Source organism: Micromys minutus, assembly GCF_963924665.1.
Source record: "Micromys minutus genome assembly, chromosome: 29".
Lineage (NCBI taxonomy): Eukaryota > Metazoa > Chordata > Mammalia > Rodentia > Muridae > Micromys > Micromys minutus.
Window position 1 is genome coordinate 33,098,679 of NC_137964.1, and position 13,187 is coordinate 33,111,865.

General features: G+C 49.9%; 1 protein-coding gene across 1 annotated transcript in view; it reads left to right on the plus strand.

Moving 5' to 3' along the window:
- WSCD2 (WSC domain containing 2) overlaps positions 1-12,584 on the plus strand; it is a gene marked incomplete at its 5' end in the record, with an annotated part of 34,790 nt that extends 22,206 nt beyond the window's left edge. Inside the window, 2 exons of the mRNA XM_080941457.1 lie at positions 1,979-2,179; positions 11,198-12,584. Of these exons, the coding sequence (XP_080797583.1) occupies positions 1,979-2,179; positions 11,198-11,550 (554 nt within the window). The 3' untranslated portion in view covers positions 11,551-12,584. The remainder of the gene's footprint in view (positions 1-1,978; positions 2,180-11,197) is intronic.
- Between the last annotated feature and the right edge of the window lie 603 nt (positions 12,585-13,187).

Consider the following 13,187-nt stretch of genomic DNA (forward strand, 5'->3'; position numbering starts at 1 on the left):
GGTACGGGTTTTATACCTGTGTGCAGACAAACCCTTGCTTGTGGCTTCGGCTGAAGTTTTAGTGAAGGAATGCTTCCTGGCTGTGTGATCTTGGGCACACTGCTGTGCGTCTCTGGCCCTGTGATCTTACACCTACTAAAGCTAATGGTGTGTGCTTCGCGAGGCTGATTAAAAGCAGATGGGTTGGTGCACAGACCCTGCGGTTATGGCTCAACTAAGGAGAAACCGGACAGCAACAGGATGGAAAGCAGGTGGGAGGCAGAGACTGAGGGAGAGTGGTGGGAGGGGAAGAGGGTGGGGTGGAAGGTTGGAGCCTGCAGGGGTGTAGGAGCAGTTTGCTTTCACTTGCTTTGATAAAGACACCAACCAACATCAACTCACACAGGAAAGGGGCAGGAGCTGATGCAGAACCCACAGAAGGGTGCTGCTTACTGGCTTGCTCAGCCTGCTTTCTTTATAGAACCTGGAACAAACTAGAGATGCCAGGGAGAGGGAGGCTCAACTCGGATCCCCTCCCTCAGATTGGTCTGTGGGGTGTTATCTTGATTAATATGGGAGGGCCCCATCCATTGTGGGTAGAGCCATCCCTGAGCACTGTAAGGCCTACTATGTGTGAGGTAGCACCTACTATGTGTGATGTTTCTCTCGGGATTTGAACCCAGACCCTCAGCAGAACTGGAGCTGTGCCTGGCTATACAAGCTCCACCCTCAGAGAAGGGGCCCCTAGGATCACAGAGGCCAGGGATCTAAAGGATTTTCATCTCCTGTCAACCCCGAGTTATAAGACATGTTGAGAGGGTTCTGAGGTTGTGCTCTTACTCAGTGGCTTGAAAGAGGGGAGGTGAAGCAGCAGTGTAGACATCCGGTTCAGGCCCACCCACCAGCTCCCTCCTGGCTTCAGAGAGCATGGAGCTGTCTGACTCAGTGTTCGTGCTACCTTGTGGAGCCTGGGCCCAGGTTCTCTCCCTCCTGAGCCTCAAATGGGAGGAGGCAGCACCAAACACAAGAGGTTTTCCAAAACCCACAACCAGATAATGGCAGGAGGGGACCTGAGGACACTGATCCAAGCACACTTCACCCCTGATACCGGAGCTGTGAGGAGAGACACAAGGAAAGACGTTTTTCTCAGCTCCGAGGCCAGCGCTTGGAACAATTGTCCAGTAGCTCCTCGGTGCCTGAGGGTCACATGCTCCCCAGATAAGTAGGTAACTTATGTGGTGACTCCAGAAAGTAATATTTAAATTTGCCACCTGTGTGTAGCGGAGCTGCTGGGTCCATTAGAAAATGGGTGTTGGGGGCACAGGGGCTCTGGTGGTGGAATTTGGCAACATTCCTCAGGGAATCCCAGCCACACCCATCTACTGAACATTTAGACTTCGGAGTAAGTATTTCTAGACCAGCGCAGTTTATTTTCATCTCCGCAGTACCGCGCTAGGTTGACACCACTGTGGTGTCCAAGACACTGTGAGATGGGGAAGTGACTTTCCGTCATCGTGGATGACGTCATGGGTGCCTTCCTTGGGGCATTGGGAAATTTTCTTTATTGTTTTCTGGAGATTGGAGTCCCACACTATAACCAGGATGGCTGCGACCTCAGGGCCATCTCCCGCATGGGGTTGCCTCAGCTAGACCGGAGGCTGTGGTTCTGGGGACCTGTTTTCTCCTCTAAGAGAGTTGGGTTCCTGCACGCCACCTGTTGTCTCCCCATGGCTGGGCCTGTGAGAGAATGGATTTCAGGGCAGACAATCTGAAGGCCTCGGCCGGAGAGTCCTTGTCTGAGGGAAGTGTGGCAGGTGAGGCTCCACACCCCGGTCTCAGCGCCCTCAGTGACCCTCTGGACTGTTAAAGACCTGCCCACAGGTGCTCAAAAAGGAAGGAAGCCCGAGGTGGTGCATGAGCTCCAGAGGGTGGGGGAGGGTACCTCTTACCCCACCCCCACACCCCCAACTTCTAACTTCTCGACTGGGCTTGTGCCCAGGGTTCAAGGGTGAGCGAGACCACTGGCGGAGCGGGCGGACCATCTGCATCAAGACCCACGAGAGCGGCCAGAAGGAGATCGAGGCCTTCGACTCGGCCATTCTGCTCATCCGCAACCCCTACAAGGCCCTCATGGCAGAGTTCAACCGCAAATACGGAGGCCACATAGGCTTTGCCGCCCACGCCCACTGGAAAGGCAAAGGTACAGGAGAGAGGGGCTGGGGCAGCGTGGGAGCAGGGTAGCCAAGGATTCTGACTTCACCGTGAAACTTGACCCTTCCACTTTCTTGAACAACTCTAACTTTCGGGACTGGGGTGCAAAAGGCTGGGAGGTGCACTCTCCCCTCAGCTTCTGAGGTCTTGTAACGGAGGCACTGCTAGTCAAACCCAGATGGCATAGATTGGCACATTTGTGGGTCCTCTCCTGGGTATCTCGCGGCCTGCGTCCAGCCTATGGGGTGGTGTGAACCTACAGCCGTGTGACCAGTATTACTGTAGTGAGCCTGCCCACAGCCCCCCTGTCACGGTGAGCAGGACCCCGTGTTTTTCCCTGACTAGGTGGAAAGGCTGGTGCGTGTGAGCAGACAGTGGCTGGGAAGGGAATTCAGACCCAGCTGAGTGTGAGAACCCTGGTTCTCTTTGTTAGTGAGGAAACAGGCCTAGAGGGGCACAGACCACTCAGGTCACCGGGATACACAGCAGCCCAGCAAGCCAGCTCTCAGGCATCCCGGGGGGTGTGGTTATCAACTCATCACTTCCTCAAACCCTCCAGGAACTAGGCAGAAAATGTGCCTGTGGCAGGATACATGCATACCCAGGTCTGAGCTGGAATCCCAACCCAGGCATTTATTAACACCCCCACACCACCACCCCCACGTCCAGAGACACTCTCTCTCCCAGCAGCCACTTTGCCAACCTCTTTTTTTATTTAAAGACACCTGAACCCCTAGAGCAACACCAAGTCCGGGCATTGAACCAGCTCAAAACCAATGGAGGGCGTGTGGGGGATCAGGGGGTGGGTCCACGCTCATCTCACACTGGGACTACATTCGTGCCATCAACTCTCACATCGAGTGCTCTCCCCAGGGAACAGAGCCCCCATTCTCCACCCGAGCCACCAGGACAACAGGGAGCTCATTGGCAAATACAAACCACCAGGTTCCACTCCCAACCTGCTTGATCAGAAATGCTCCATTTTCACAAGCCTCTGGGGACCTCACACACACGCGCACACGTTAAGTTTCACTGCCTTAAACTCCTTACTGCTCATGTGTGGCTGGGACCCGCTGCGGCAGTGTTACCTGGAAAATTTGAGGGTCTGTGTCCAACCAGATTTCACAGGGGTTCCGATGCTTCCTCGGGTTTTGAGACACCCTGATCTGGGAGAAGCAGAGATCACACAGCTGCTGTGTATGTTTCTCCCCCCCCCCAATTTTCGTTCTGTAACGTTAATTTTACAACCCCTCTGGAGCAGGACGGAGGCGAAATTTTATGTGATATGATTACACAAGGTGAATTGTCCTGGATCTGTTTAATGAAACAGATCCTGTGTTTAATGATTCCGTGGGGAACTGGCACGGAGAAACCATTAATCAGGGCCTGGTTCCTCCTGAAGACAAGAAGCTGGCACAAAGACCGCCAGGCTGTGCACAGACAGGTGCACCCTGAGGCTCCTGGGGGAGGGGGCTGCCTTTGTTTCCAGATTTGTGGGTGCAGATCGATTATGAGGAGCCCTGAGCTAGCAGGGGGCTTCTGTTTCCGTTTCTGTTCTCCTTGGAATGACGTCATTTAGGAGCTTTGAGCGGTGGGGTTTGGAGTAGTGTGGGCGCACATCTGGTATGGGAGAGCTTGCAACGGCTCAGGAAGCTGCTATGCTTTGGTGGTGGTGGGGTATTTGGGCCAGCGGGAAGGGACATGTGGGGAGCTTCAGGAAAGTCTGAGGAGAAGATGGGGGCCACCATGAAGGAGTTGCCATACACAGCAGTTACTCTTCTGCAAGTGGCACTCCATCAGGATCTTTGCAAAGCTTATTCATCCTAAGGCTGTGCAAAATCAGTAGAGAAACCCAAGGAGATTACCCAGTGCGGGTGAGAGGAGGGTTTCCAGCCCTGGCCAGCACCCAGAGGTGAAGGACGGCGCAGACAGACAGAGGAGCAGCTTCCCAGGCCAGGAGCCTCCGGTGACTCGATCAGAATGCTCATCTTGACACACTAGGCAGATGTCTTCAAGAGGGTCACATGTGGCCTCACCCGAAGTCTAGACCTGTGGGGTGCTAGGTGACAAGAGCCAGCGTCACCTGGCTTTCTCCTGGGATAGTAGTAGCTGTCCTGAGTCACCAAGGATACCGGGAGGTGACAGGCTGATAGCTTAAAGTTTCCTGATCTCCCAGATACATCTGGTCCTAACCCATTATAACAGTACGGGCCCAATTAGTCAGCTGCCTTGTGGATAATTTGTTTGAATAAAAAAAAAAAAAAAAAAAAAAAAACTGTCTTCAGCATAAATATTTCTCAAGTAGCCATGGGGTTCCAGGAGGGGACGAGGAGAGGCATCTAAGGACAGATCCTATGTGTTCTTTTCATCACAGGTGCAGTTAGCTGTTGGAATTTTCAAATTAGTTCAGCAGTGACTCCCCCAGCTCCTGCTGAGTATCAGGCTGTGGAAGGGTGTAGGGATAAGGCTGCTGGTGGCAGGAGTGGATGTTTCCCAGCTGTGTAAGTGTCACTGTCTGGGCCTCAGTCTATCTCCTGGTGGTGAGCACACTGTAGTTTCCAATGGGCTAGTTTGGTAAGGATCTGTCACCCAGCAAGGGGTTAGGATTGAGGAGGACTGTAAGGTCCCAACTGAAGCTTGAGAGACTCACTGGTCTCTCGTTTGAGGAACCAGAGGAGGGCTGTATCTTCTGCAGTTGAGCCCTCAGTGTGCTTCCTGAGGATTATCCAGCTCTCTAGCTAAAGTGTTTGCAACATCCCGGGACCCACGTAGTAATCTCCAGTCTTCTCCCCCACCCAAGCCTCAGCAGCTCTTTTTGAGATCAAGGCCATAACCTCTCTCTCAAGTCAGGCAACCCTAAAGGCACCCTCCCAGTCTGGTGACTTTTGCATCACATGCTAAGATGGCTCACCAGCCCCCAGAGGAGACTGTCCCTGAGGTTTGGAGTAGAAAGGCCACAAGAAGCTTAACAATCCTAATCCTACCCCCAGGGGCTCGGACGGCAATGGAGATTGACCTGTAAGCAGGGTGACCACGCAGTAATGGCTCGATGTGTGGTCAGGAGGAAGAATAAGACCCACAGAGCCCAAGGGAGGCCTGCGTGAGCCCTGGGGGCCGGGGACGATGACTTTGCACCTAAAAAAGATCCTTGAGGACAGCAGCCATGTTTACTGAACAACTGCAGAGCTTGGGCCAGCGTGAGCCACAGCCTGTATACGGCCCACATTCCCTGTGAGAAGGCGGGCCACGCAGCCGGCCAGATCTCCCAAATCCTGCTCTGCCCCTCGATTAGTCTGTGCCCCAGTTTCCCCTTCTGTTAGATGATGACCATTAAAAGACGGATACTGAGTAAGTTAACTCCTTCCTGCATCTAAATAATGAAAATCCAATCACAATCCAGCAATACACCTTCATAATTAATAACAGGAATCATAGACCTATGGTGTGAATGATTTACGTAAATTATACACACTGTATTTTATAAGGCTGGGGGCATGTTAGCACACACCTTTAATCCTAGCACTCAGGAGGCAGAAGTAGGTGGCTCTCTGAGTTTGAGGCTAGCCTGGGCTACAGAGTCAAGTTCCAGGCTAGCCAGGATTACACAGAGGAACCCTGTCCTAAAAAAACAAAAAGTTACTTTATATAAATCTTATAAAAATTTCACTAGTATCATTTGGAAGTACGTTGGAAGTACTTAGATACAGGCCTGATCTTTTAATCAGAATGGAGTCTTTGGCCTGATGTGTTTTTTCTTTCAGTTGATGAAGTCATCTGGTTAATCCTTTGAGGAAGGCCCTGTAACTAACTGTGAATTTAGTTATCTTGTTTAAAAGTCTTTTCCAATACTATGTGTTATTCATTAACTAACAGTTCAAATTGAATAAACAGATTAAATATCCGTTCATCAAAAAGTCTTACAACCATTACTGAATTTAGTAGGAGCATTCCAGATAGGCAGATCTCTAACAATTTTTAAGTGATTAAAGCAATGACTGACTATTCCAAACACAAAGGCTTTGTTCAATTGGGAAACATTTAAGATCATAAGTTTAAATGCCCATTTAGTCAAAGAACAATCAAAAGTTTGTTGTTTGTTTTTTTTTTTTTTTTTTTTTTTTTTTTTTTTGATTTTTGGTAAAAATTACTCAAGGATAAATCAATACTTAAGAAAGTATAGAGAATTAAGCATCAATTTTATCTCAGGTGTTGAATTGACCTTAAGTTTTAGAACTTTGGTATTATTTCAGCCCCATAAGTATATCCGCCTTCTAAACAGTCCTTTCGGGACATACTGTGTTCTTATTATGATGGTTATGACAAAGTTTAGAAAACAATTTTTCGAGGTGATTTTAAAAGGAAGTTGAGGAGGCTGTAGTGTAAACCACAGGAAATATGGTACCTTCGATACCCAATAGTTATAAACCGAGGTAAAGCGCAGTGACCAAATGTAGATTAAATATCTGTTAGAGATTTAAGCCACTATAACAAGTACCTTGAAGAGTTTTGCTTTTGAGTATGTTCTGGGTTTGGTTGTTGCTGGTGGGAAAAGCAATTCCTTTCATTGGTCTTTACCAGACATCAGAAGTACAAGGCGACCAGAGTAGCAAAGCCTAGCCATTCCTGACTTTATCACTCTTTTTAATTAGAATCGAGTAATTCCTTTAAGTATCTAATTGTAGCATAACACATTAAGAAGATCTATAAACTCTAAGGTGTCTAGTGCAGACCCCGAAGTAGGTTTTTAAAATGACAGCTCAAAATATACACATTTAGGGTTTCCTCAGACATTGGCTTTGCCAAGCAAGATACTGATCTTGACTCACACACACACTGTTGGTGGGTTTTTTTTGTTGTTGTGTTTTTGCTTTTAAGGAGACTGTGGTGCTCAAAACTATTCCTGAAATGTTGGCATGCATATAAACAAGACAAATTGAAAGCACAGACAGGAGGCAGCTTCTTCATCTCTGGGATAAAGAGCTCCGTGTCTGGGGCAGGGAGGGGCTAACGGCAGCAAAGGTCACTAGGAAAACTGTATGTTGTCCTGTCATAGTTACTGCATACCCTCCGCTGGATAAGGACCAAGGAGGTGACATCAACAGAATCATATCTTGTTATTAAAGTTACTAAAATGTTTAAATTTAAAATCATGCTAATCACCCCCCCCAAAAAAAAAAGATTTAAAACCATTGAAAAGACCCATTAAAAGAAGAAAAAGATGTAGTTGGTGTGGTCACACTGGGAAGGGGGACAGTGAGATCTAGCAAACCCCACACTGTAAAGTCTGAGAGGGGTGAGCAGTCCGGTCACACTGGTCCTCGTCTGTAAGGTGCTGGAATGTTACCATAACCCTCGAAAATCTCTCTCAGGAGACAAGTTCTCCATCTGGAAACCTTCCTCCTCCCAGTGTGAGATTCCTGGGGAAGCTCCCATAACCATAGGGGCCAGTGCCTCACAGTGTATTGGCTGGACTGAGACATACATTATCTCTTGAGAATATCTTCATTTCTGTCACACAGGGGATCAAGTTTTATGGTGATGGTGCCCAGAGAAACTATGTGTTACTACAAACGACCCAGGAGCATAGCTGGGTGCGTCTGAGAAATGTCTGAGTTGGTGCGTCAGACACTCAGGCATCTAGAGAGTTTCCTGTTAGACCCGTGGAAGCCGAGGGAAGCAGGACCTCCTCGCAGTAGGAAAAGCAGACAGGAAACTCCCCTGAAGATGGGTCCCATCAGCCCCAGGAATGCTAGAGATCTGGGGCACAGACATTTGGTTATCTTTAATAGCCCGAGAAGCTCCCCAGGCTCGGGCCAGGGTGAGATTTTGGGCTTTAAGGCTGAAAGGAAGACAAGTTAACTTTAACATAAGTGTGAAAATTAAAGGGAAAACAAGCTGCTCAAAGAAACTGTAAGAGAGGAGGTGACAAAGACCAGAAAGGAAGGCCAGCCTTGTTTGCCTTTGTTTTGATATAAACCCCTCCAAAAAGGGTTTTGTTGTAGTTGTTGCTTGGTTTGGGTTTTTTGTTTGTTTGTTTGTTTTGTTTTGTTGGTTGGTTGGGGTTTTTTGTTATTGTTTTGGGAGTTTTGTTTTTGTTTTTTTTGTTTGTTTGTTTGGTTGGTTGGTTGGTTTTTTTTTTTTTTTTTTTTGGTTTGTTAGCGTTTTGCATTTTCTTTAACTCCCGTGGCTCCAGAGCTCCTTAATACCGTGAATTACCAATTTGGTTAAGTTTTGGAGAATGGCTTAGGTTTTAGTTAGAGCAGCTACAGGTCTGTGATTTTTAAAGACTTTCCTTGCCTTTGTTAAGTGAGGAGAAACCTGGAGGAGGAAAGCCTTTCTCTTTGGTCTACTTTGTTTCTTCCCAGACGCTTGCAAGTTAGTCAGCAATTACCACCCTCGGAGCCACAGAGCAGGCTAGAGGACCAGATGGCGATTGCCTGCAGGCGCTTCCGCTTTCTGGAGGCCTTGTTTCCCATCGGCCTCCCGCTCCCCCGAATTTTCTCCTGAAAAGTCACCTGTGTGCTAACTAGGGAGTGTATGTTTTGGGTCAGTTTTCTGCTTTTAGCATCTTCCCCCTCTGAGTCTGTGGTTATCCTGCCTTGTTCACACAGACAAGCTCAAGACAAGGGATAAACCAAGTTCCTATGTGTCTGTTCCCAAAGAGCCAGTATTCCAGAACGGAGGAGGCAGAGGCCAGCTGCTCTCCGAGTTTGAAGGTCTACAGAGCAAGTTTCAGGACAGCCAAGGCTACATAGAGAAACCCTGTCTCAAAAACAAAAAGAATGGAGCATATTGACTTTCCTCCACAGCTCGCAGTACGGTACTCCCTCCTGACTCCAGCACACTTTGAGGTGTGGGTTCTGGGACATGTGCCTCTTGTCTCCAGGGGCTGTGTCATCAAATGATCATAAAACTCCTAAGCTAAAGGTCACAGAAGTACCAGAAAGAAAAAAAAAAAAAAAAAGCAGAATTAACCATTTGAGGAGGAGGCAGGAAACAAAGGCCAAAATCAAAACATTTCTAAGACAAGGAAAACCTAAAGAAAACAAGTTCCAAAGGCGAAACCGTGGAATCTGAGCTACCTTTAGAGTTTGGAGTGTAAGCAACCCAGATCAAAGTTTAGAGCCAAAGGCTTTTCAAACAAGCACTCAAAACACGGTCTGTGACCAGCTCAGGACAAGTAGGCAGGCCACAAAACCACGGGAGCCCGGGGAGGCCCGGACAGAACTCACCAACCACCCAGCTGAGGAAGGGACCCCTGATGGCCAGGGCTCAGAGGATCCATGCAGGTGCCTGGCTTCCATTCAGACAGTTCCTCTGGTGAAGAGTGGCCCATTTTTGGAACCTCACATGCCACCATGCCCAAAGACATAAAAACCACAGCTCTCATTTTAACGGGAATATGAGAGCGTTTCTCCTGGAGCCAGTGAGCAGCCGGGGCCCGGAAGCACAGATGTAGGTTACTCCAGATCCCATGGAAACAGTTTCGTGACGCTTTTGTTGTAGTTTTGCAAAACTACATAAAAGCCATAAACCAAGGAGGCAGTTTAAAATACATTGGTGGGAACAGGGGAGAGGCGGGTACCGCAAGACGGGGGTTGGGGGACTTTCTATAGGCCCAAACTGCTGTCTGATGGCTTTCTTAGCCTTGGGGTCTGTAGAAGCTAGCTGTCTGTAAAGGTTTCTGTTAGTCAGGGGGATTCCAACACTGTCATTGCTACTTTGTGGGTTCTTTTTTTCTTACACCCTTTCAACCCCTAACACCAGATAGGAGAGAAATAAAAAGAGATAGAAAGGAAAGAAAACTGATAATTATGGTAAGGCTACTTCCTGCTGATTAGTGGCGTCAAGTTTCTTGGGGCAGGTTTGATCTTTGCCATTAGAATCTAAATATTTTTTTCTTTCTCTTTTTTATGCCCGGCTACTTAACAAGGCACAACCAACAACACCCCCCCCCCAACAAGGCCCCTAGCGTTTATCTGCCCTCTGAAAAGTTCCCAGAATTCCCAGTGGCACACAATCACCGGAACTATCTGCAGCTGGCAGGATGATTTGCCTGCTAGGGCACCAGGCAAATCCTAGTCAGCTGCTGCGGACAGTCCGAAGCGGGCCCCCTACCCGCACCTGGGATCGTAACAGAAGCATATTCTTAGATTTCTGTGCTTTTGACAGAAACCAAAATGGTCACTGTTGGGATTATGTAACCCCACACTCAGTTACCTGGCAGTATGCTCCACCCCAGTGACCTGACACTATAAACGGGACTGCTTGCCCCCTCCTCTCTTGCTTGTTTCCCCTTTACCCCTCCTCTTCCCCTCCCCTCCCCCCCCACATGCTCATGGCCGACCTCCACTCTCTACTCCTCTTTTCTACCTCTGCCACCCTCTTAACTCCCCCATGACCTGAATAAACTATTCTGTACTATACCATCATGTGGCTAGTCCCTCAGGGGGAAGGGATTCCCAACATGGATCCCCCAGAGGCGTCTCCCTCATCTCCAGGCCTTGCCACCCCCCCCCCCCCACTCTCATCATCCTTTTTCTAACATTGGTGCCAAAACCCAGGACGTCATCTTTTAACAACATTGGTGCCCCTGTGAGGAAATTACATTTCCTCACAACTGGATATCTTTTTTCTTTCAGTCACTAACTCGATGTTCCAGAGGTCTAGAACTAGCCCAAAGGTAATTAGCCCCTAGATCTGCAACATTCCAACCTCCCCACAGAACTGCAGTTCTAACCACCCGTCTCTGAGGACACAGCTCCTTCCCACTTCTAGCTTCAGCATGTTAGGCAAGAGCGCGCGCCCTCTGCTCCCCATCCCTTCCCATGTAATTCCGCATCTCTGGACCTCCACAGTTTGGTGGTATCTGTTTACATGCTGTGGTCTATCTGTGGATAGGGCTTTGCCCGCAAGCACCAGCCAGAAGTGTGTTACCCAAGAAAGGGGTTTAGCGAATCTGGAAGGTGTGTCATCTGCCCATGCTGACGCTCTGCTCTCCCCACAGAATGGCCCGAGTTCGTGAGGAACTACGCCCCGTGGTGGGCCACGCACACGCTGGACTGGCTCAAGTTTGGCAAGACCGTCCTGGTGGTGCACTTCGAGGACCTGAAGCAGGACTTATTCACGCAGCTGGGCCGCATGGTCAGCCTGCTGGGCGTGGCGGTCAGGGAGGACCGTCTGCTGTGTGTGGAGAGCCAGAAGGATGGTAACTTCAAGCGCTCGGGACTGCGCAAGCTGGAGTATGACCCTTACACAGCTGAGATGCGCAGGACCATTGCCACGTACATCAGGATGGTGGACTCGGCGCTGCGCAGCCGCAACCTCACGGGGGTGCCTGAGGCCTATGGCCCAAGATGATGGGCAGCCAGGGAAGGACCCAGTACCCCCCGCCCCTTGGCCTTAAAGAGCTGGCTTTCCCTCTGACACACAGACAGCCCCAGGCTTCTGCCTGCCTTCAGAAAGGCCTCCTCGGGAGGAGATGTCTAGACACCTCCTCCTGGAGAGCAAGTTATCTGGTTTGGGGTGTCCCTGTCCCAGCCATTGGTGGGGGGAGGGAGGTTCTGGATGTAGCAGCTGAGGGACAGTCATCAGTGGTGACCTTGCTCTGTGTGGGCCCCAGCCTCTTCCCCTGAGCAAGCACTGGCTTCTGATCTCTCTCAGCCCGCCTCTGTGTGACACACAGCTGGCTGGGACCTGTCTCATTTCTGAGGTATCAGAACGGGTGCTTTGGTATTACAGCAGGAGCTGCCCCCAGGCTAAAGCACATAGGAGACCCAAGATGGGTGTTGTCCCACCTTCAGGACTGCAACCCTCTCCTGTCTCGGGGTGGACGTTGGGGTTCTTGATCCTTCTTCCAAAGTCCCTTAGGTACCAAAAACCAACCCAACAGGTTGGCCATGTGCCACGTGCAAAGCCCCGAGGACCCATCTTTGCAGGGTGGGGCGTGAAATTTCCGTCGTCTTACACTGCCCGACAGATCCTTTAACCTGGAGTCCTTTCCTACCCAGGGCAGGAAGCAAAAGCTCTCCAACTGGAGGGAACCACACCCAAAACTGCTCCCCACCCCCCAGCCGTCAGTCTTCTTTCCCTCGCTTGTAGACAGACATGGCTAGCACCCACTGGGGGCTCCTCAGAAATGGGTAGAGAATGGCCCTCCGTTCCCACTGTACCGCTGCTCTCCCGATGCTGAGACACCAAAGGATTTCTGACTCGAGTCACTGATCATGTTTTGGGAAGCATGCATCCCGGATCCCGTCTCCCCGGCCTCGGATCCCTCTGGCTTCCCCTCCAGCCCTTTGCCGTTCCCATTACATAAACGCAAAAGCCATAGTCACAGCCCCTCGGTCTTCTGTCCGGAGCAGCCCCTTGCAGCCTCAAGGGCAAACGGACACTCGCTCCCACCTGGCCAAGGAACCCTGGAGAAGGTTCGTGGAAATAGATATATTTTTTTAAGAGGAATGTGACCAAGACATTCTGCCCCTTGGACACTGACCACACAAAAAGAGCCAGAGCCTGGACCTGCTTTCCTCCCCCCAAAGCCCTCCTCCGGAGGGTTTGGACCACCCCAGGGCTCAGTCAAGGGGCTCTGAATGTATTTTGTATGGTGTTTCCCTACCCCAGACTAATTTCTAGTTTTCTTTCACTGGGTAGTAGAGGGCCTGGCCTCCCTCCTGCTTGGAGGTCAGCTCTCTGAGAGACTCTGGATCCAGACCCTGGGCCAGTTCCTTGCTAGTGGCCCCCTCTGGTTCGAAGATTCCTCAGGTCAACATTATCATTAAAAGAGTTTTGTTGCTAATCTGTTGCTCTGTTGCATGTGGTGTGTTCACACACAGAGTATTTTCTTGGACATGTGTGTATGAGCAAGAGAGAAGGGGGAGGGCTAGGGCGTGGAATTCTCAGTTGTTTATGCACAGATGTGGATGACTGTGTCGAAGGGAGATGTCTCTTCTGTGTTAGCGACAGAAACCCTGTGTGGCTGCTGGACGTTGTCTCTG